The sequence below is a fragment of the Salmo salar genome, chromosome 15 (genome assembly GCF_965601325.2).
Source record: "Salmo salar chromosome 15, fSalSal1, whole genome shotgun sequence".
NCBI classification, from domain to species: domain Eukaryota; kingdom Metazoa; phylum Chordata; class Actinopteri; order Salmoniformes; family Salmonidae; genus Salmo; species Salmo salar.
The window spans coordinates 76,789,862-76,813,207 of NC_138305.1; the positions used below are offsets into that span (position 1 = coordinate 76,789,862).

General features: G+C 44.6%; 1 protein-coding gene across 1 annotated transcript in view; it reads left to right on the forward strand.

Annotated features, from left to right (window-relative positions):
* prex1 (phosphatidylinositol-3,4,5-trisphosphate-dependent Rac exchange factor 1) overlaps positions 1–23,346 on the forward strand; it is a 108,217-nt gene that overhangs the window by 66,130 nt on the left and 18,741 nt on the right. The window contains exons 14-24 of the mRNA XM_045696038.2: positions 5,445–5,520; positions 5,666–5,738; positions 11,678–11,823; positions 14,189–14,281; positions 15,689–15,837; positions 15,984–16,069; positions 17,351–17,484; positions 19,937–20,051; positions 20,164–20,342; positions 20,596–20,757; positions 21,157–21,367. Of these exons, the coding sequence (XP_045551994.1) occupies positions 5,445–5,520; positions 5,666–5,738; positions 11,678–11,823; positions 14,189–14,281; positions 15,689–15,837; positions 15,984–16,069; positions 17,351–17,484; positions 19,937–20,051; positions 20,164–20,342; positions 20,596–20,757; positions 21,157–21,367 (1,424 nt within the window). The remainder of the gene's footprint in view (positions 1–5,444; positions 5,521–5,665; positions 5,739–11,677; positions 11,824–14,188; positions 14,282–15,688; positions 15,838–15,983; positions 16,070–17,350; positions 17,485–19,936; positions 20,052–20,163; positions 20,343–20,595; positions 20,758–21,156; positions 21,368–23,346) is intronic.

A 23,346-nucleotide genomic window follows, 5' to 3' on the forward strand; every position in this document is an offset into this window, starting at 1 on the left:
ATAGGCTAATTGACATCATTTGAGTGAATTGGAGGTGTACCTGTGGATGTATTTCAAGGCCTACCTTCAAACTCAGTGCCTCTGCTTGACATCATGGGAAAATCAAAAGAAATCAGCCAAGACCTCAGAAAACAAATTGTAGACCTCCACAAGTCTGGTTCATCCTTGGGAGCAATTTCCAAACGCCTGAAGGTACCACGTTAATCTGTACAAACAATAGTACACAAGTATAAACACCATTGGACCATGCAGCCATCATACCACTCAGGAAGGAGACGCGTTCTATCTCCTAGAGATGAATGTACTTTGGTGCGAATGGTGCAAATCAATCCCAGAACAACAGCAAAGGACCTTGTGAAGATGCTGGAGGAAACCGGTACAGAAGTGTCTATATCCACAGTAAAACAAGTCCTATATCGACAACCTGAAAGGCTGCTCAGCAAGGTCGAAGCCACTGCTCCAAAACTGCCATAAAAAAGTCAGACTACGGTTTGCAACTGCACATGGGGACAAAGATGGTACTTTTTGGAGAAATGTCCTCTGGTCTGATGAAACAAAAATAGAACAATTTGGTCATAATGACCATCGTTATGTTTGGAGGAAAAAGGGGGAGGCTTGCAAGCCGAAGAACACCATCCCAACCGTGAAGCACGGGGGTGGCAGCATCATGTTGTGGGGGTGCTTTGCTGCAGGAGGGACTGGTGCACTTCACAAAACAGATGGCATCATGAGGAAGAGAAATTATGTGGATATATTGAAGCAACATCTCAAAACATCAGTCCGGAAGTTAAAGCTTGGTCGCAAATGGGTCTTCTAAATGGACAATGACCCCAAGCATACTTCCAAAGTGGCTTAAGGACATCAAAATCAAGGTATTGGAGTGGCCATCACAAAGCCCTGACCTCAATCCTATAGAAAATTTGTGGGCAGAACTGAAAAAGCATGTGCAAGCAAGGAGGCCTACAAACCTAACTCAGTTACACCAGCTCTGTCAGGAGGAATGGGCCAAAATTCACCCAACTTAATATGGGAAGCTTGTGGAAGGCTACCTGAAACGTTTGACCAAAGTTAAACAATTTAAAGGCAATGCTACCAAATACTAATTGAGTGTATGTAAACTTCTGACCCACTGGGAATGTGATGAAAGAAATAAAAGCTTAAATAAATAATTATCTCTACTATTATTCTGACATTTCACATTCCTAAAATAAAGTGATTATCCTAACTGACCTAAAACAGGGAATTTTTACTGGGATTAAATGTCAGGAATTGTGAAAAACTGAGTTTAAATGTAGTTGGCTAAGCTGTATGTAAACTTCCGACTTCAACTGTCTCTGTGGTCTCCCGATTAAATGGGTGGATGGTGAAGTTGATGTGCTTGGTGTACATATCCAGGAAAAGTTTATCGATCTTGCAACTATTAACTTCGATTGAAAATGTGGCAAAATTAGATAGGATCTTGAAACCATGGAGAGGAAAACAATTGTCCATCTAGTGGAAAGTTGTACTGATTAATTCCCTAGTGATATTGCAGTTTACATATTTTATTAATGGCTCTACCCGCTCCAGGAGAATCCTTTTTAACCAGTTAAAGTTAAATGGGCATATTTGTACAATGAACGAGTTTGGAGGGTTAAAACGATTTAAATATGAAGGCATCACATCTCTCTTAAAGCCTCCATTATACTTGGTGTACTGTATACGTGAGGGAAAGTAGCCGTAAGTAACAGTAGAAGATTTATTGTTGTCAGTTAGTTTCAGGGGAGGGGTTGTAGGGTTGAAAAAAATGTGAACTTATGAAAACAATTAGTTTTATGGAACCAAAAATCTATCTGCAATATTGACGCTTATCTCGTCACCACTTCCATTCATGGAGCCTTTTTAATGTGTGTCTCTCACAGTACAGCGTAAGAGTTCTGGCTGTGGCACTGTGGGGATCTGATCAGGGGTCTCCCTGGCTGCCTCTCCTCTCCTACTGATTTTAATGGCATTAAAACAGCCTCCTCTGCAAGTTGAATGGTCTCTGTGCAGACAAGTGAAAACAAAAGCTGTGTGTGTGCAGTACTGTAGACAATAAGACAGTCAGTCACTCAATCCTTAGTAGTTGAGCAGTTGAAAGGCTCAGCATTGGGAGATCAGACACAGTAGAAAGAGCTGAGGTTGGACAATTTTGTAGAGCTAAGCAATTGTCTTCATAGCCGTGAAAATATGTTTAGAGTTGGGGGTGCTGGAATCCCCTTTATAATAAAGCATTGCATGCATCTATAATCACATTTGCGTAGTGGAATTCAGTTGAGCAGACAGTTCTTTAAGATTTATTTGCCTTTTATAAACGTATTTCATGTAATTCTAGTCATTCACATGATCGACATTAGCAGAATATTTTTTGGGACCACATAAATGGCCAAATTCAGGCTACTGTGCATCTCGCTATTCAGGGAGGATGCAATTTTACACTATAATTTTTTGTAGTATTTATAATCATTTTAGTTATTATTATTATTGTATATCATTGTTATTATTCTGGGCAAAACGTGTTTTGTTTTATTCTGTTGGCTAAATAAAGTTCAATCTGTCTTTTTTTTAAATTGTGTGCTCCGTATTTATTTTAAGATACGTTCTAAGTAGGCCTTTTGTAAAATAAATATCATTGGTAACTGCTTTCTTGGTAATTGCTGCAATATAGCCTGTAACATTTTTTGGGGGGTGAAGGTTTAAACCAGTGTTTTGTTTCATTTTGTTGAGCAATTTTCTTTGGTCAAATTAGGTTCCTACTGTAATGTTGTGTTTGCCGTGATATAAAATCCTGCTTGTATTTTCCCTGTAAACAGTGGCTTGACTTACTTTAGATATTACCCTAATAAAGTTTAGAAACTTTTGTGAAGGTGAGGAAGAGTGTTTTAGGTCTACCAGAGTTACTCCTATAATCAAACAATATAATTTATATCTTTATCAAAAATATTCTGATAGAAAAAAATAACAAATTAGCCTCCTTCTGTACACCTACAGTACCAGTCAAAAGTTTGGACACACTTACTCATTCAAGGGTTTTTCTTTATTTTTACTATTTTCTACATTGTAGAATAATGAAGACCTCAAAACTAATAACACAATGAAATCATGTATTAACCAAAAAAGTGTTAAACAAATCACAATGTATTTTGAAATTGAAATTCTTTAAAGTTGCCACCTTTTGCCTTTGATGACAGCTTTGCACACTCTTGGAATTCTCTCAACCAATAGGTGTGTCTTGTTAAAGGTTAAATAGTGGAATTTAGCCAATCGATTGTGTTGTGACAAGGTAGGGGTGGTATACAGAGGATAGCCCTATTTGGTAAAAGACCAAGTCCATATTATGGCAAGAACAGAGAACCATTTTTGTGAACTGGGTGGTGTACATAATAAACTACAACTGAGTGTATAGTATAGGCTACAGTAGGCTGCAAAATAAACTTTTCAGTAACACTGGCTCGTGCCAATATCTCAAGATAAGCTACTTTGAAAAACAGTGCTGTTCGCTCAGAATCGCTCAAAAGTTGAGATTTGCTTGGAACTTGCTTGGGGGGCTTCTACAGACAGATTAGTCTTCTAGTAGGCCTACGCATTTCTTGTGGTTTTGTATTTTGAAATTTGTGAAAGGCAAACTGACCGCCGCAACCAACCATAGAAATATAATCCATAGATGGCAGTTCTCATTCAAGTCAGGACTGGCAGCCATTGATAGTGTACCCTTGAGTTTAACAGTCAAAGTGCCAGGGTTAGAGGTTCTAAAATCCTTCTATGGATTATATCTATGGCCACAACGCAACAAGCTGTTCTACATTTGGCGCGCGTGCTGCCCATATTGTGATCTTCCCGACTGTAAGTACTTGTGATCCAATTTAATCCACCGCTAAATGATGCTCTCTGGTGTAGTATTTTGAATAGTTTTATTCATGTCCGTTCAGACAGGAGTAATGTAATTTTGGGCAAAGTTATTTCAATTTATCAGTGGGTGCTGCAACACCCCCACCACTTGTACTTCCCTCTGTGCGCCCTACAACCTCTTAATCTCTCCGTCTTGTACAAAACTTTTTGGAACACCTAATATTGAGTTGCACCCTCTTTTACCCTCAGAACTGCCTCAATTTGTCAGGGCATGGACCCTACAAGGTGTCATGTTTACTCCAGAGCTTCCCTCCATTGTGTCAAGTTTGCTGGATGTCCTTGGGTGGTGGACCATTCTTGATACACACGGGAAACTGTTGAGTGTGAAAAACCCAGCAGTGTTGTGGTTCTTGACACACTCAAGCTAGTGCGCCTGGCACCTACTGCCATACCCCGTTCAAAGACACTTCAGTCTTTTGTCTTGCCCATTCACCCTCTGAATGGCACACATACACAATCTGTCTCAACTGTCGCAAGGCTTAAAAATCCTTCTTTAACCTGTCTCCTCCCCTTCATCTACACTGATTGAAGTGGATGTAACAAGTGATATCAATAAGGGGTCATAGCTTTCACCTGGTCAGTCTGTCGTGGAAAGAGCAGGTGTTCCTAATGTTTTGTACAGTGTACTATCCTAATGTGGAAAGAAAGAACCAAATGAGAGAAATGAATGACAACATATGAAAGACAAAAAGCACAAATGATGATAGCTGGCAGCATACAATCCGACATGTCGATCTGACTTTCAAGATTCATACTCTAGGAAGTTTACAATTTCTTGAACATTTTTAAAGCTACTGCACATATCTGAAGCTTTCATTTTAAAGGGTATTTTGGTTTTATATGTGACAGACTTTATTTATTTTTATCATTGCCATAACATTGTTAACAGACACAAATAATACAGAATATGCCTTGTCGAAGGAAAACAGAAAACGAAGCAAACGTATTTTTGAAGACGTTTCTTGTTTTTCTGCCATAGCCTATGCACTCCATGATCGCTCAGCTCCCTTTCTACATGTTGGAAATAGTTTGAATTGTGCTCTGTCTGGATGTCTTGACTCGTGAATATTTAGTTATGTTGCTATCCAAATGGCTCACAGCATTTTAAAATGTGAGGAAAATGAGTAAAGACAATGTGCTGTTACATGAAGTCAGTTTGCTTAGGGACTTCTGCTAAAACACAACCACCACCTCAGGTTGAACTAGAGTTCCAAACCTGTAATTGTATAGGCTTTGATGCGGAAATCATAACTGTTTTATATGATGTATTTTATAATGTCTCTGAATAGAAAATGGTGGTGGTGCAAGTTATTCCTATTTTAGTTAATAAAGTTATTTTACACCAACAAAAAAAAATGTTTCTATAAGGCATAATGTCATTTCCTTCATGTCATTTAATAACATCTTTAAGGTTCTGGGAAACGTGTTTTGTGTGCACCTGCTTGCTTGAATGTGTTTTTGATGGATTTTGCTTTGAAACCATATCCTTATTCCCGCCGTCTCATTCTACCTTGCAGGGACAGAGACCACCATTTAAAAACCTTCAAGTCTGTGGTGCCTGCCAGCAAACTGGTTGACTGGCTTCTGTCACAGGTACAGTGTAAACACACACGGGAGCACACGCAACACGCACACTGGAATGGCGGCCGCAGCAGCACTCCCCACTGTGTCTAAGATGTGAAAAAAACAAAGCTAAGCAGGTGACATGTTTGATTTGTACCTCCATTCTGTTTCCCAGGGTGACTGTTCCACACGTGAGGATGCGGTGACGTTGGGAGTTGGACTGTGCAACAATGGCTTCATGCACCATGGTCAGTGCAGCACACACGCGTCACGTGTTCCATGTGTTACACACGTCATGTGTTCCGTGACTGAATGACATACAGTACATCAGGGATATTGCATAACATTTTTCATCAGGCTTATATTCCCCTGAGCCGATGGTCAGGGACCGTAACATCATTTCATAGAATTCATTTATGACAACACGTGTTACACTGTACACACACACACACACACACACACACACACCATGCTACAATGCTTTTACAACCACAAGGGAAAATTGGGTCTGCAAAACTAGTCCTGATTTTACCACTTTTGCATGAAGTTTCTGCTGCTTGGGTTCAAGTGTTTCTCTGATCACGATTTTTGCCAGAGTACATAATAATACTCCCTGTTATTCGGTTATAATCAAAACATAACATGAACCATTTCATTCCTCATACAGTAGGTGTCAGTTGTCATTCCTGTACGGTTGTTTTCTTATAAACCAGTAACACTCGATATTGCATTATATTTTTCCTAACTGTGTCATACTGTAACTGCCACTTGAAAGGTGTTCCTATTCACTTTGGGACGAACCCTAACTTCCACTAATGTCAAATTCTCACTTAATCATGCATTGATGAAGTGAAAATTCAACCAAAATGGAAGTTAGGACTTTCCCAATTTATGACAGTCAGTCAGTACATGTACAGTTGTGGCCAAAAGTTTTTAGAATGACACAAATATTAATTTTCACAAAGTCTGCTGCCTCAGTTTGTATGATGGCAATTTGCATATACTCCAGAATGTTATGAAGAGTGATAAGATGAATTGCAATTAATTGCAAAGTCCCTCTTTACCATGCAAATGAACTGAATCCCCCAAAAACATTTCCACTGCATTTCAGCACTGCTACAAAAGGACCAGCTGACATCATGTCAGTGATTTTCTCGTTAACACAGGTGTGAGTGTTGACGAGGACAAGGCTGGAGATCACTCTGTCATGCTGATTGAGTTCCAATAACAGACTGGAAGCTTCAAAAGGAGGGTGGTGCTTGGAATAATTGTTTTTCTGTCAACCATGGTTACCTGCAAGGAAACACGTGCCGTCATCATTGCTTTGCACAAAAAGGGCTTCACAGGCAAGGATATTGCTGCCAGTAAGATTGCACCTAAATCAACCATTTATCGGATCATCAAGAACTTCAAGGAGAGCGGTTCAATTGTTGTGAAGAAGGCTTCAGGGTGCCCAAAAAAGTCCAGCGATCACCAGGACCGTCTCCTAATGTTGATTCAGCTGCAGGATCGGGGCACCACCAGTACAGAGCTTGCTCGGGAATAGCAGCAGGCAGGTGTGACTGCATCTACATGCACAGTGAGGCAAAGACTTTTGGAGGATGGCCTGGTGTCAAGAAGGGCAGCAAAGAAGCCACTTCTCTCCAGGAAATACATCAGGAACAGACTGATATTCTGCAAAAGGTACAGGGATTGGACTGCTGAGGATTGGGGTAAAGTCATTTTCTCTGACGAATCCCCTTTCCGATTGTTTGGGGCATCCGGATAAAAGCTTGTCCGGAGAAGACAAGGTGAGCGCTACCATCAGTCCTGTGTCATGCCAACAGTAAAGCATCCTGAGACCATTCATGTGTGGGGTTGCTTCTCAGCCAAGGGAGTGGGCTCACTCACAATTTTGCCTAAGAACACAGCCATGAATAAAGAATGGTACCAACTTCTCCCAACCATCCAGGAACAGTTTGGTGATGAACAATGCCTTTTCCAGCATGATGGAGCACCTTGCCATAAGGCAAAAGTGATAACTAAGTGGCTCAGGGAACAAAACATTGATATTTTGGGTCCATGGCCAGGAAACTCCCCAGACCTTAATCCCATTGAGAACTTGTGGTCAATCCTCGAGGTGGGTGGACAAACAAAACCCCACAAATTCTGACAAACTCCAAGCATTGATTATGCAAGAATGGGCTGCCATCAGTCAGGATGTGGCCCAGAAGTTAATTGACAGCATGCCAGGGCGGATTGCAGAGGTCTTGAAAAAGAAGGGTCAACACTGCAAATATTGACTCTTTGCATCAACGTCATGTAATTGTCAATAAAAGCCTTTGACACTTGTGAAATTCTTGTAATTATACTTCACTATTTCATAGTAACATCTGACAAAAATATCTAAAGACACTGAAGCAGCAAACTTTGTGGAAATTCATATTTGTGTCATTCTCAAAACTTTTGGCCATGACTGTAGGTTTTCCCACATCCATACAATAGAGTCAAGTTTGATGACCATAAACCACAATCAGACCACACTCTGTTGTCAACATCAACAGTATTTGCAGTGTTCCTTGGCATTTCCACGTTCAGTCTGGGTCGCAGAATTGAACCATGGAACACTCTTAAAGGTCTTCCTTAGATTTAACCAGGCTGACTGAATGTTCTGCTCACCAGTGAAACAATAGTGAGTCCAAGGCTCATTCTGATTGAACTAGGCTAGACTTTCCATAGCTTGCTAGCTATATCCTTGTGATCTTAGAACACCCTCAAACCAGCACAATCTACTATACGTCCTATGCATATACACACACACACTTATAAACTCAGCAAAAAAAGAAACGTCCTCTCACTGTCAACTGCGTTTATTTTCAGCAAACTTAACATGTGTAAATATTTGTATGAATGTAACAAGATTCAACAACTGAGACATAAACTGAACAAGTTCCACAGACATGTGACTAACAGAAATGCAATAATGTGTCCCTGAACAAAGGGGGGGTCAAAATCAAAAGTAACAGTCAGTATCTGGTGTGGCCACCAGCTTCATTAAGTACTGCAGTGCGTTTCCTCCTCATGACCTGCACAAGATTTGCCAGTTCTTGCTGTGAGATGTTACCCCACTCTTCCACCAAGGCATCTGCAAGTTCCCAGACATTTCTAGGGGGAATGGCCCTAGCCCTCACCCTCCGATCCAACAGGTCCCAGACGTGCTCAATGGGATTGAGATCCGGGCACTTCGCTGGCCATGGCAGAACACTGACATTCCTGTCTTGCAGGAAATCACACACACAACGAGCAGTATGGCTGGTGGCATTGTCATGCTGGAGGGTCATGTCAGGATGAGCCTGCAGGAAGGGTACCACATGAAGGAGGAGGATGTTTTCCCTGTAACGCACAGCGTTGAGATTGCCTGCAATGACGACAAGCTAAGTCCGATGATGCTGTGACACACCGCCCCAGACTATGACGGACCCTACACCTTCAAATCGATCCCGCTCCAGAGTACAGGCATCAGTGTAATGCTCATTAATTTGACGATAAACGAAAATCCGACCATCACCTCTAGAGAGACAAAACCGCGACTCGTCAGTGAAGAGCACTTTTTGCCAGTCCTGTCTGGTCCAGCGACGGTTGGTTTGTGCCCATAGGCAACGTTTGTTGCCAGTGATGTCTGGTGAGGACCTACCTTACAACAGGCCTGCAAGCCCTCAGTCCAGCCTCTCTCAGCCTATTGCAGACAGTCTGAGCACTGATGGAGGGATTGTGCGTTCCTGGTGTAACTCGGGCAGTTGTTGTTGCCGTCCTTTACCTGTCCCGCAGGTGTGATGTTCGGATGTACCCATCCTGTGCAGGTGGTGTTACACGTAGTCTGCCACTGCGAGGACGATCAGCTGTCCGTCCTGTCTCCCTGTAGCGCTGTCTTAGGCGTCTCACAGTACGGACATTGCAATTTATTGCCCTGGCCACATCTGCAGTGCTCATGCCTCCTTGCAGCATGCCTAAGGCACGTTCACGCAGATGAGCAGGGACCATGGGCATCTTTCTTTTGGTGTTTTTCAGAGTCAGTAGAAAGGCCTCTTTAGTGTCCTAAGTTTTCATAACTGTGACCTTAATTGCCTATCGTCTGTAAGCTGCTAGTATCTTAACGACAGTTCCACAGGTGCATGTAACATTAATTGTGTATGGTTCATTGAACAAGCATGGGAAACAGTATTTAAAACCTTTACAATGAAGATCTGTGAAGTTTTGGGGATTTTTACGATTTATCTTTGAAAGACAGGGTCCTGAAAAAGGGACGTTTCGTTTTTTTGCTGAGTTTAGTAGACACACACAATCTCACACACACACTAATACAGTATTGACACACACACACACACACACAGACACACCTCCCGATGCCATCTACTGGCTAGTTCTCCTTTTCAAGTTCACACGTCTCTTCTCTGCCTGCTGAGTGCATAGCATGTCTCTTCCCACCTCAGCTATCCCTTCACATGCCTCAGCTTAGTCAGTATGTCTGTATTCTTTCTCTTAACCTCTCTCTTTCACCAACTTCCTCGGAAGCACATTCTCTCTGTCCCTTTTCCTTTCGTCCCCTTTCTCTCTTCCTCTATTTCTCTCGTGCACGTGCTCTCAGTCCCTGTATCATTCTCCTTTCTCTCCCGTCTCTCTCTCTCTCGCTCTCAGTACTGTACGTCAAGCAACGCAGCGTTTCTCCTAAATATTGAATCTTAGGCGGGTCGCAAGTGCCCTGCAAAGCTTCATACAATGAAAGGCTGCAGTCCAACATCAACATTGTCTGCTTTATGTAATAGCAGGGGAACACCGCTATAAGATGCTTTATGTAATAGCAGGGGAACACCGCTATAAGATGCTTTATGTAATAGCAGGGGAACACCGCTATAAGATGCTTTATGTAATAGCAGGGGAACACCGCTATAAGATGCTTTATGTAATAGCAGGGGAACACCGCTATAAGATGCTTTATGTAATAGCAGGGGAACACCGCTATAAGATGCTTTATGTAATAGCAGGGGAACACCGCTATAAGATGCTTTATGTAATAGCAGGGGAACACCGCTATAAGTAATAGACCCTATTAAAGGGTTCAGAGCTTTCCTGTGGTATTCACTTCCCCAATTTAATTCACACTCATAACAGCAGTCACCAATTTCAATGGGACATTTAGCGTCAGTGGTAGTGTACGTGTGTCTCTCTCTGTGGACTGGGTATGTGTGTGTATTGGGAGTTTCTTGACAGACTTGACTAGGTGGTATTCAAAGGATTCACCGTCTGACCGATTGGAAATGCCCCCTAGGCTTAATTGTTTTGGCATAGTGGCAGACTGTGTGTGTGTGTGTGTGTGTGTGTGTGTGTGTGTGTGTGTGTGTGTGTGTGTGTGTGTGTGTGTGTGTGTGTGTGTGTGTGTGTGTGTGTGTGTGTGTGCAGCACAGATCCGTTTGACTGATGTTGTTCCGCTTGGCCTACCAGATGGTCTCCCATACAGCTGTGTACCTTTACCCCAGATACCACTGTTCTTTACAACCCTTCACTCTGACAGAGAGACAGACAGGTAGACAGACTGACACCTGTCACAGCCACCATCGACCACTGTTGGCTCGATACAATAACATGGCATCAGACTCCAAGTGCACAGTGCTCTGTCTAGTCATGGGAAAACTGGTGAAGCTGTTTTCATGGAAAGATTGAGACGGACAGGATCAGACAGGAGAACAGAGTGTCCTTCCAACATGGCTATCCCCCCCCCCACACACACACACACACACACACACACACACACACACACACACACCACACACACACACACCGTCCCTTTCTGATGAATGACAGTGGGGTTGGGTTACCTGAGTGAAGGAATTGATGGTAATGTTTCCACTGGCATTTCCTTGGTATATCCTAGGAAATTATATAACACACACATTGCAACTCTTAAGCAAGTATTTCACCCCGAACTGTGTTGAATTAGCAGCTAGTCACTTGACGGTGAATGAATGTCCAAGTAGGTGACTAAGGGTTATTACTTTTATATATATAGCCCTATTTTTCACCAGTGGTAGTGCACTACATAGGGAATAGGCTGCCATTCCTTTTCAGAGCAGACTTTACTTGAAGCTGCTGTGACCCACATTTCTCTTCAGCTCACCACTTCTCTCTTTTCTTTTCCCTTTCTTTCTCACAGTCCTGGAGAAGAGTGAGTTCAAAGACGAATCGCAGTTCTTCCGTTTCTATGCCGACGAGGAGATGGAGGGCACGAGTTCCAAGAGCAAGCAGCTGCAACGCAATGACTTCAAGCTCATTGAGAACATCCTGGCCAAGTCCCTGGTGGTGAGCGTGGTTACACACACACATGAACGTATACACAGACACACACGCATATATACACACACACAGGAACGTGTAAACACACACACACACACACACACACACACACACACACACACACACACACATACACACAGGAACGTGTAAACACACACACACAAACACACACACACGAATGTACACACACACGAACATGTACACCCACACACACATGAACACTCACAAACGTATACACACATACACACATGAATGTACACACACACTTACATGCATGAACATTATACAGTACACACACACACGCATGAACGTAAGTAAACACAGGCATGAACACACACTCGCACGTAAATGAACACCTGCATCTGTGTATGATCATGACAGCACTATACAGAATTATTTGCCAGTAATTCATTGCATGGTTTATCCACTGCTGTACCAATAAGCTACCACGCAGTGTTATTTAGAGGACCAGGTTTTTGACTTCCCCAAAGGTCTGGGCATGATTTGGAAACAGCCATGTCCTGTCCTCCGCTCCACAAGGCCTGTGCGTACACGTGATGGCGTGAACCACATCTGGATGTGGGTCTCAGAGAGCACTTGAAGATGTCTCATCCCCCGTGGCTGTTGCAGCTCAAAACATCTCCTCCTCACGCCTTTGAAGACGAGACGGGGCTTTGAAGTCCTTCTGATCCAACAGCGTATTAATGGCAGTTGTGTTTTAGAAATCGGGGGGGGGGGGTGTGTGTGTGTGTGTGTGTGTGTGTGTGTGTGTGTGTGTGTGTGTGTGTGTGTGTGTGTGTGTGTGTGTGTGTGTGTGTGTGTGTGTGTGTGTGTGTGTGTGTGTGTGTGTGTGGAGGTCTCATAGGAGGCGAGCATCAGGAAGAAACATTTTAAACTGATGAGATCCGTTGCTTTGATGGCTCATCAGATGGTTTGCTCGTAGTCAAACTGAAACAATCGCTAACATTTGTTCCGTTAGAACGCTAAAAGGCTAAGAAATAAATATAATCGACAATATGTAAGGAATGTCACGTATCGGACACCCACAAACGCTCATGAGTTGGGCTGAAATGCGTAGGAGGACGTTGTGGAGACTTTTTGAAGAAGATGTTCCTTGAGAGGAACCATCACGTACATGCTTCCATGCGTGAGCTGCAGTTAGACTTGATTTACCCCCCTACTGTGTGTGAAGAGGCTAATTACAAAGCTCTCCAAAGGCCTGCCAGAAATGTCTCTATGACCTTTAACCATCTCACCCTTGATTGGACGTGTTTGTTGCCATAAAGTGACCCCCCCCCCCCCCCCCTCAAGCACTCTGAAGAAAAGCTGTCTCATTATTTGAAAAGTAGCGTCCACGGCAGAAAGGAACATGGCGTTGTCTCTGTTTGACTGTGTCGATTTTGTGTGTGTCTGAGACCGCCTTGCCTATGTGGCTCCCCAACTCTCCATCTCTCCTCACATTCTCTCTCTCTCCACTCTCTCCCTTCCCTCCCTCTCACTCTCTCTCCTTCTCACATTCTCTCTCTCCTTCTCACATTCTCCTCTCTCTCTCTCTCTCTCTCTCTCTCCTTCTCACGTTCTCTCTCCCTCTGTCACTCTTTCTATATTAGTTTCTCTTCATCTAATGTTCTCTCGCTCACCCTGTTTCTCTCTCTCAGTCCCTTCCTCTCGCGCTCTCGGTCTCTCTCTTGATCGATGCATCAACACCGCGCGACTCTCCTCTCCACCGTGACATTCGCCAACAGGTGCTAGAAGAATGAGAGTCAAAGGTCAAACCCACCTCAGAAAAGGGCGGGAAACTGGGAGCTACATCGAGTTACATTGTGTCCAGCTAACATAAGTGCATTAGCTTTTTCCTAGCGTTTCGTCAGCAGAACGAACGAGGAAGTAGACGATTTTTATTTTGCTCGGAGACGCCCCAGCCCTGATGATTAGCTCAAATGCTAATCCTTCCCAGTCCCTACAGCCATGACTGAAGTGATAGACCGGCGCACACACACACACACTGCTCCTTGATGCTGCAGTGCCCATTGTTTTGTCTTTCTCCTTTTAGCAGTCTCCTCAGACGGGCGTTAGTGATAGCCATCTTATCACAACTCTGCAGTAGGGAGATAACCCCACCGTGCGATTGTTAGTGCCCGGTAATGGAATCGTCCCAAATAAACCCACATGTGACGTATGCATTTCACCCAGGTCTGTTCATTGCCATTGTGTCATTCGGTTGTCATTGACCTGCACAGTGATTGCCAGAGAAAAAGTCTGGATTTTGTCGGTTCCTTCATTTTCGCCCAATGGATAAATGAGTTAGTCCATGTCAATCAATGCCTTCTAAGCTCCTTGGTCGACGTTGTGTTTGTTTCTCTCCCCACAGATCCACCCTGAGGAGGAGGACTACGGCTTTGAAATCGAGGAGAAGAACAAGGCCATCGTGGTGAAGTCTGTCACCAGGGGCTCTCACGCCGAGGTGAGGAGTCTACAGACACACACACACACACACACACACACTTCTGTGCTTCTTCCTTCTCACTGACAGAGTCCATTAGTCCCAGTGATTCAGGCACTGGTGGTTCTGTCACTCTCCTCAGGGCATCTATTCTCAGTGTGGGGATCAGATCAGCCGTATTACATTAGACATGCCTGATCACATTCTCCTCAATGCCACCACACGCCACAACACGACATCCCAGCTCTGTGTGTGTGTGTGTGTGTGTGTGTGTGTGTGTGTGTGTGTGTGTGTGTGTGTGTGTGTGTGTGTGTGTGTGTGTGTGTGTGTGTGTGTGTGTGTGTGTGTGTGTGTGTGTGTGTGTGTGTGTGTGTGTGTGTGTGTGTGTGTGTGTGCTTACGTGTGTGTGTATGTATGCGCCTGCACACGTTTCCATCTGTCTTTCTGCCTGCAGCCTCATGGGAGGACAGCCTTCTATCTCTACTCTCTCTCTCTCTCCTCTTTCCTGACTCAACTAATCAGGGTCTTGGTATCTTGTTGATTGGTTGAATCAGAGGAACTAGTGTTGGGATTGGAACAACGACTGGGGATCTCTGAGTGAAGGGGAAACAGCCTTACTGCACTCCCTCCCTAACTGTCCTTTACGGTCTTTCTCCCCTCCCTTGTTCCCTGTCCCCTCCATCTCACTCCTCATCCACCTCTATCGCCTCTGCTTCTCCGCTCCAGACAGTGCCAGTTTAGTTCGGTCCTGGCTGACACAGAGCGTGTGTGTGTGTGTGTGTGTGTGTGTGTGTGCGTGCGTGCGTGCCAGCATTGTGAATGAGGCTCAGCTGATTCACAGGGCCCAGTGAAAAACCCTGGGAGAGCCAGGGACTCCAGGAGGGTCAGGGGGAGAATACCAAACAAGCGCACACACACACACACACACACACACACACACACACACACACACACACACACACACACACACACACTCAGAGGGCCACTATGCCTGGCTGTCCCTATTCTGGTCTGTCCTCCAAAGCCAACCCCGCAGGCAACCAAAGCCAAGCGGATCTGGGTCCTGGGCTAGCCAGAGAGGATATAGAGGATGCATTATTCTCACGACGTGACCAGACACATGCACGCAAAACCCATCACAGTTCAAAATGCATTAATGCCCCGCAAATGGCGGGCAGATGTGCAAAGCTCATATCGTTGACCTTCCCTTCTTCATTAGCATTTATTTTATTTATTTTTATCATTAAGATTTCACCTGAAGGCTTTTTCCCATTATTTAACCAGGTTTTATAAGCAAAATCTGGTGAAATTGTTCGCAAGCAATTTTACATCTGCAAAGCAAAATGGCCGCTGATCTAGCATGAAATGATGAGACAACCTATCCGGACGCTTCACCGATGTTGTTTCCACTCCGTCCTCCCTCTCCAGATGGCGGGGCTGCAGGCGGGCAGGAAGATCTTCACCATCAACGAGGACCTGGTGTTCCTCAGGCCCTTCCAGGAGGTGGAGACCATGATCAACCAGGCCTTCTGCATCCGCCGCTCCTTACGCCTGCTGGTCAACACCAAGGCCAAGGAGTGAGTTACAGTATAGTAGTACAAGCATGGACACACACGTATACACATACCCAATTTCATTTCACACACACACACACACACACACTTGACTAGACACACAGGCTCAGTGTTTGGCCAGTCTCTGATTCACTCCCTTGTTGATTTAGGATCGTGAAGGTTCCAGACACTCCAGATCCCCTGTCCTTCAAACTCTGTGGCTCCGCCCCACCTCATGTACACGCAGTAAGGAAAGGTGAGTAACAACCCGCTTCGATTGGCGCTCTCTGAATGTGACCTTGAGTCTCGGGGTTCACTCATTGGACGTGACACCACACACAGGAAATATGTACGGCATTGTATGTTAAATAGCTAGTGATTTAGTCACGTCTTGTCCGTTAATAGACCGTTTATGGGAGGGAACCTGGAATGTTGGTATACATGCCAGAAACCTGTCTTTAAATTATAGGATGAGGTAACGTTACCTTCCAGCCATGCACCTGTCAGCTTCAGTTCCCTTTTACTGAGACTCTGCTTTTTAGGACCACATGTTCGCTAGGGCTCAAAGTTAAAATCCTAAAAGACGGTGCTCCCCCCTACACACACACACACACACACACACACACACACACACACACACACACACACACACACACACACACACACACACACACACACACAACTTCACTCCTCTTTGTTAATACAACCACCTGGGCCACATTCCCCCGGTACACTGCCTGCTAGGCAGATGTTTATATCATATAAAAAGAAGAAGCGAAAGAAGAGGGGGGGAGGATTTATGACTATCGAGTTGCGAGCGAGAGATTGGTCCAAATGTGTAAAACAGCTGGAAGAGGAGGTAGGAGAAAATGGCCGACTCCTTTCTGTAGCATCCAGGGATGAGGACACACACGCACGCAGGCTGCGGAGTGTGGGGTTCCTTCCAGCTACCGACCCCATATGAGTTGTCTCTGAATGATGTCAGACTCTCCAGGCGCTCTCTCATCTCCTAAATCAGGGCCCTACTTGACGGCTGGGAGGGGTTGCTGCTAAACTGAAGTTATGGCGTTGGGTGCTCTGTGTGAGGTGGATGACAGGGAAAGGGATGCTAGGCCTGGTATTTTAAAATGGGACAGGAGTATCTGTTTAGTGCACAGCTAATGTGTTACCAGGAGTTATTTGAAGTTATTGCACCCATGTATGTCTTCACGTGTGCATATCTCTTTCTTTGAGGATGATGGCCTTGGATAGGTCTTCTCTAATGAACAGATTCTTCATTTCAATGGGATGTCCTAATTGAATGGAGGTTACATTGAATAAAATACATATTTACATGAAGGACTAGATTGTAAAAAATGATGCATTGCACTTACAGTATATTACAACAATTTGTAGAATTTTTGTTGGGGGGATGTGACAAAGTATGACCGCATTGCGACTACAATGACATTGTTATATGTCATATGTCATGTCATATGCCGCAGGGACGACCCTGCGGCATATCCAAATGTGATCCCTGACCCCTGTGTGATTTCAGGGTCGGAGGCGGCGGCAGCGGGCCTCCAGCCAGGTCAGTGTATCCTGAAGGTGAACGGCAACAGCATGAACCTCAGTGACTACCAGGAGGTCCTGGAGCACTTCACGTCCTCCCAGCAGGAACACCCCGACATGGTGAGAGACCTGGCACTTCCATTGTCTGCATAATGTTAGGGGAAACAAATGTTCGGACATGGTGAGATTGAACCACAAAGGCATGGCCCATTCTTTCCCAATCCTGGTTCTGGGGACCCAAAGGTGTGCAATTTTTTATTTATTTTTACCTTATCACTAACATACCTGATTCCACTTATCAAAAGCTTGATGATGAGTTGAATCAAGTGCCTAAGCGCCAGGATTGGATTGGAGAACACTGACATAGCCTAATGTAGCTTTAAAAAGAGCTTTAAACCATTGCTACTTTTCTACCAGTGTCAATATGTTTTTGCACCGAACTAGTGTGTTCACTTCTACAGTGTCACATGCAAGGTTTTATTTTTATTTGTTGCGTCACAACTAGGGTTCTTCCTCATTCTCAGTTTCAGTCTTCTGCTAGTAGACCTCTTTCCCCTCTTGTTTTTCTTTTCCTACTGCCTCAAATACTGTGTTTTGGCTTTATCCAGCTTGGGACCCAGCAGGATGTACAGTACTGTGGTGCTTTTTTATTAGGTGATGTGTTGATATTTACTCTTGCTCCTCTTCTCCTATCCAATCCCCTGCTTTGTTGATGTTTACCCTGGATTCTCTTGTCCTATCCCCACAGCTCTTGCCCAGTCAAATCTCCTCAGAGCTGCTCTGTTTGGACCACGTCTTAACGTCTCTGTTAGTTCATTCACACAGCTGGTTAATTGCCAGTGTGTTTCCTGAACCAGTGCCATGTTCTATGAGAAAATATGCATATACAGTGCCTTCAGAAAGTATTCATACTCCTTGATTTATTCATTTTGTTGTGTTACAGCCTGAATTCAAAATGGATTAAAACATTGTTTTATCTCACCCATCTACACACAATAACCCATAATGAGAACGTGTAAACATATATTTCTTTTACATTTTTGCAGATTTATTGATCCCTAATTTACATAAGTATTCCCACCCCTTTGCTATGACACTCCAAATTGAGCTCAGGTGCATCTAATTTCCTTTGACCATCCTTGAGATGTCACTTCTACTTGATTGGAGTCTATTGTGGCCAATTCAATTGTTCGGACATGATTTAGAGGGTCCCACAGTTGACAGTGCACGTCAGAGCAGAAACTATACCATGAAGTCCAAGGAAATGTCTGTAGATCTCCGAGATAGAATTGTGATGAGGCATATATCTGGGGAAGAGTTTAAAACAATTTCTACTGTGTAGAAAGCTTCCAAGAGCACAGTGGTCTCCATCATTGGGAAATTGAAAAAATATGTAACTACCCAGACTTTGCCTAGAGCTGGCTGTCCAACCAAAGTGAGCAACCAGCCAAGAAGGACCTTGGTCAGGGAGGTGACCAAGAACCCAATGACCACTCTGACAAAACTACAGCATTCCTTGTCTGAGATGGGAGAACAGTTTCTACAGCACTTCACCAATCTGGGCTTCATTGGGAGAGTGGCCAAACGGTGCCTTTTTTCTCTGGCACTCCAGAGAAAAAGGCACATGACAGCATGCCTGGAGTTTGCGAAAAGGCACGTGAAATATTCTGAGAGCGTAAGGCAAAAGATTCTGTGGTCTGATGAGACAAAATGTTAACTCTTTGGCCTGAATGCAAAGCGCTATGTCTGGAGAAAACCAGGCCCAGCTTATCACCAGTCTAACCCCATCCCTACCGTGAAACTTGGTGGTGGCAGCATCATGCTATCGGAATGCATTTCAGCGGTAGGGACTGGAAGACTGGTAAGGATAGAGGAAACAATACAGGCAAATCATTGAGTGTAAATGAAGATTTACATTCCAACAGGACAGTGACCCCAAGCATACAGTGAAAGCAACACTGGAATGGCTTCAGAACAAGAATGTGGAAGTCCTTGAGTGGCTCAGCCAAAGCCCAGAATTGAATCCCATTGAAAATCTGTGGAAAGACTTGAAGATTACTGTTCACTGCCGCTCACAATCTAACTTAACAGAGCTTCAGAAAATCTGCAAGAAAGAATTGGAGAAAAATTCCCAAATCCAGATGTGCAAAGCCGATAGACATACCCAAGGTGGCAGGTAGCCTAGTGGTTAGAGCGTTGGGCCAGTAACTGAAAGGTTGCTGGATCAAATCCCCGCGCTGACAAGGTTAAAATCTGTCGTTCTGCCCCTGAGCAAGGCAGTTAACCCACTGGGCGCCGAAGACGTGGATGTCGATTAAGGCAGCCCCCTGCACCTCTCTGATTCAGAGTGGTTGGGTTAAATGAGGAAGACGCATTTCAGTTGAATACATTCAGTTGGACAACTGACTAGGTATCCCCCTTTCCCAAGATGACTCAAAGCTGTAATGGTCGCCAAAGGTGCTTCTACAAAGTATCTACTCGGGTCTGAATACTTAAGTAAACTGTATGATGGCATGTACAGAAACACACACCAATGTTTGACTCCGGTGTGTCCCTCTCTGTGTCCTATAAGTGTCAGTGGGTGTATCGGGCATTTGAGGATGTTGAGGAGGACAGGGGATCGTTCAGGGCCTGCCCAGCAGAGAATGGCTCAGAGACAGAGGAGGAGAATGCCAGGAATGGAACAGGTACAGTAGTGTATACTACCTCACTGTGGGTTCGTATGTGTGGGTTTGTCTCTGTCCATCTATCCGATAACAGGTGTGTACTCAAGCGTCCTGTGTTTTGTGTCTCGTCCAGACTATAGCCTGAGCACGCTGTCCATGTCTGATGACTCTGTGCCTCTGGTGAGCATGATGGTTGACAACGTGCACCTGGAGCATGGCGTGGTGTACGAGTACGTCAGCACGGCCGGCATCAAGAGCCACGTCCTGGAGAAGATGGTGGAGCCCAAGGGCTGCTTCAGCCTCACCGCCAAAGTACATGTCCATTGTTGTTGTTAGCATTAGCATGGTAACACTGCTCAGCAGTTTGTGGTTTACTGCTGGAGCAGGTTGGCCACAATACATACATATTGTTGTTGTGTTCTTCTAGCATTGGCACTGTGGGTTTCTGTTCATAGCCACAGCCACGACTCGTTAGCATTTATGACAGAAAACAATGGGAGTGCATGCTTCCCAAGTTACATGTTGTTTAATTCCATGACTTAAAACATTCGTTTTCACCTGTCAGATCCTGGAGGCCTTTGCCGGTGACGACAGCCATTTTGTGCGCAACTGCAGCCAGCTGATCTCACAGAGCGACCGCGTGGTGTCCATGCCTCAGTTTGAGTTCAGGAACATCTGTGACACCAAGCTGGAGAGTATCCGCCGACGAATCAGCAGCTACCAGCAGGTACAGGATCCCTCTCTCTCATAGCCCCATATGTAGTGCAAGAGCAGCTACAAACACGGACTGCTTGCCGCTTGTCTTCAACTCTTTTGTACACGCACACTCACTCTCTCCCTCCCTTCCCCAAGCATACACGCTCGCGCGCACACACACACCCCCCACCCCAGTAATTCAGCACCAACTACACCACCCACACACACACACACACACACACACACACACACACACACACACACACACACACACACACACACACCCCACTTCAGTAATTCAGCGCCAACTACACCCCACTCACACAGACAACATACACATATCAGCAGTGAGTATTGAACCATCATTATGTTATAGCGGTAAAGGTACCAATTTCATTCTCCTTCGTTGTGTGTGTGTGATTGTTTTCAGTTTGCCCAGGAGCTGAGGAACAAGGCGTGTCCCACGTTCAAGCAGGCGGGTGTGCGGCCTCACCCACTGGGCTGCATGGACTTTGTGCCCACCAACTGCCACGTCAACCTGATGCAGGTATCTTACCCCAAGACCACCACGGCCACTGGCAGGGCCTTCAGCATCCGCTTTGGACGCAAGAACTCCTTCTTCGGCCTGGACCCCGACCAAGGTGGGGCGTGCAGACGGTGTGTGTGTGTGTGTGTGTGTGTGTGTGTGTGTGTGTGTGTGTGTGTGTGTGTGTGTGTGTGTGTGTGTGTGTGTGTGTGTGTGTGTGTGTGTGTGTGTGTGTGTGTGTGTGTGTGTGTGTGTGTGTGTGTGTGTGTGTACACATGGACGCATAAGACGCACGTGCATGTGTGAACTGAGACACAAACACATACCTTTTGCTTACACATTGAGAAGTACAGCACGCAAATACGACAATAGAGCCCAGTTGGAATCATATCAATGCCTAAGTTCAGTTTTTTTGTGTAAGTCAAATCACATTTGAGTTTTACCAACAATAGCCAACATTACGCTGCTAGCCTTTTAAGGCTTCAAACAAAGAGATCATTTCAACTAATTACCCTCTCTGACCAATTAAATCCCATTGTGCAGAACTTTATGACCTCTCGGGATGAATCAAACCTTGTTAACCTTGAGCCGTATATCGGGACAATTCCCACAGTACATTAGCAGTAATGTAGTTGTAATCCCACCACTAATTGTACCCGTCGGTTGCCCATTAAAAACCTCCATTAGCCTCAGGCGACCCTCCTTCCACCCCCCACACTGTCACGTGTAGCCGTCTTCTCTGTGGGGGATGAGTGATGTCACCAGAGCGGGCCCTCCAAGGCACCAAGGGTGGGATATCCTCCAGAGAGGAAGAGGGTGATGAAGAGATGGGTATCATTAGATTACTTTACTGTAGACGTTGTTAGGTCAAGGGACAACGCGCGAGGGACAGAGAGAGTGAGAGAAAGTGAGCGTGCGATAAACAGACAAAGGACAGAGACGGTTATAGAGTCAGAGAGAGCGAGGGAGTGAGAGATCTTAACAGGTGTAGCCCTCGGGGCCCATCCACAGAATGAAATAGAACATTATACACTGACTATACAAAACATGTAGAATGACAGACTGACCAGGTGAATCCAGGTGACAGCTATGATCCCTTATTGATGTCACTTGTTAAATCCACTTCAATCAGTGTAGATGAAGGGGAGGAGACAGGATAAAGAAGATTTAATAAGTCTTGAGAGAATTGAGACATTGATTGTGTACGTGTGCCATTCAGAGGGTGAATGGGCAAGACAAAAGATTGAAGTGCCTTTGAACGGAGTATGGTAGTAGGTGCCAGGCGCACCGGTTTGTGTCAAGAACTACAACGCTGCTGGGTTTTTCACACTCAACAGTTTTCCGTGTGTATCAAGAATGGTCCACCACCCAAAGGATATCCAGCCAACTTGACATAACTGTGGGAAGCATTGGAGTCAACATGGGCCAGCATCCCTGTGGAACACTTTTGACACCTTGTAGATTCTATTCCCTGATGAATTGAGGCTGTTCTGAGGGCAAAAAGGGGGGCGCAACTCAATATTAGGAAGGTGTTCCTAATGTTTGTTATACTCCATGTATACAGTTGAAGTTGGAAATTTACATACACCTTAGCTAAATACATTTAAACTCAGTTTTTCACAATTCCTGACATTTAATCAGAGTAAAAATTCCCTGTCTTAGGTCAGTTAGGATAATGTGAAATGTCAGAATAATAGTGAGTGATTTATTTAAGCTTTTATTTCTTTCATCACATTCCCAGTAGGTCAGAAGTTTACATACTAATTGAGTGTATTTTGTAGCATTGCCTTTGAATTATTTAACTTGGGTCAAACGTTTCAGGTAGCCTTCCACAAGCTTCCCATAATAAGTTGGGTGAATTTTGGCCCATTCCTCCTGACAGCTGGTGTAACTGAGTCAGGTTTGTAGGCCTCCTTGCTTGCACACGCTTTTTCATTTCTGCCCACAAATTTTCTATAGGATTGAGGTCAGGGCTTTGTGATGGCCACTCCAATATCTTGATTTTGTTGTCCTCCAGCCATTTTGCCACAACTTTGGAAGTATGCTTTGGGTCATTGTCCATTTGGAAGACATATTTGCGACCAAGCTTTAACT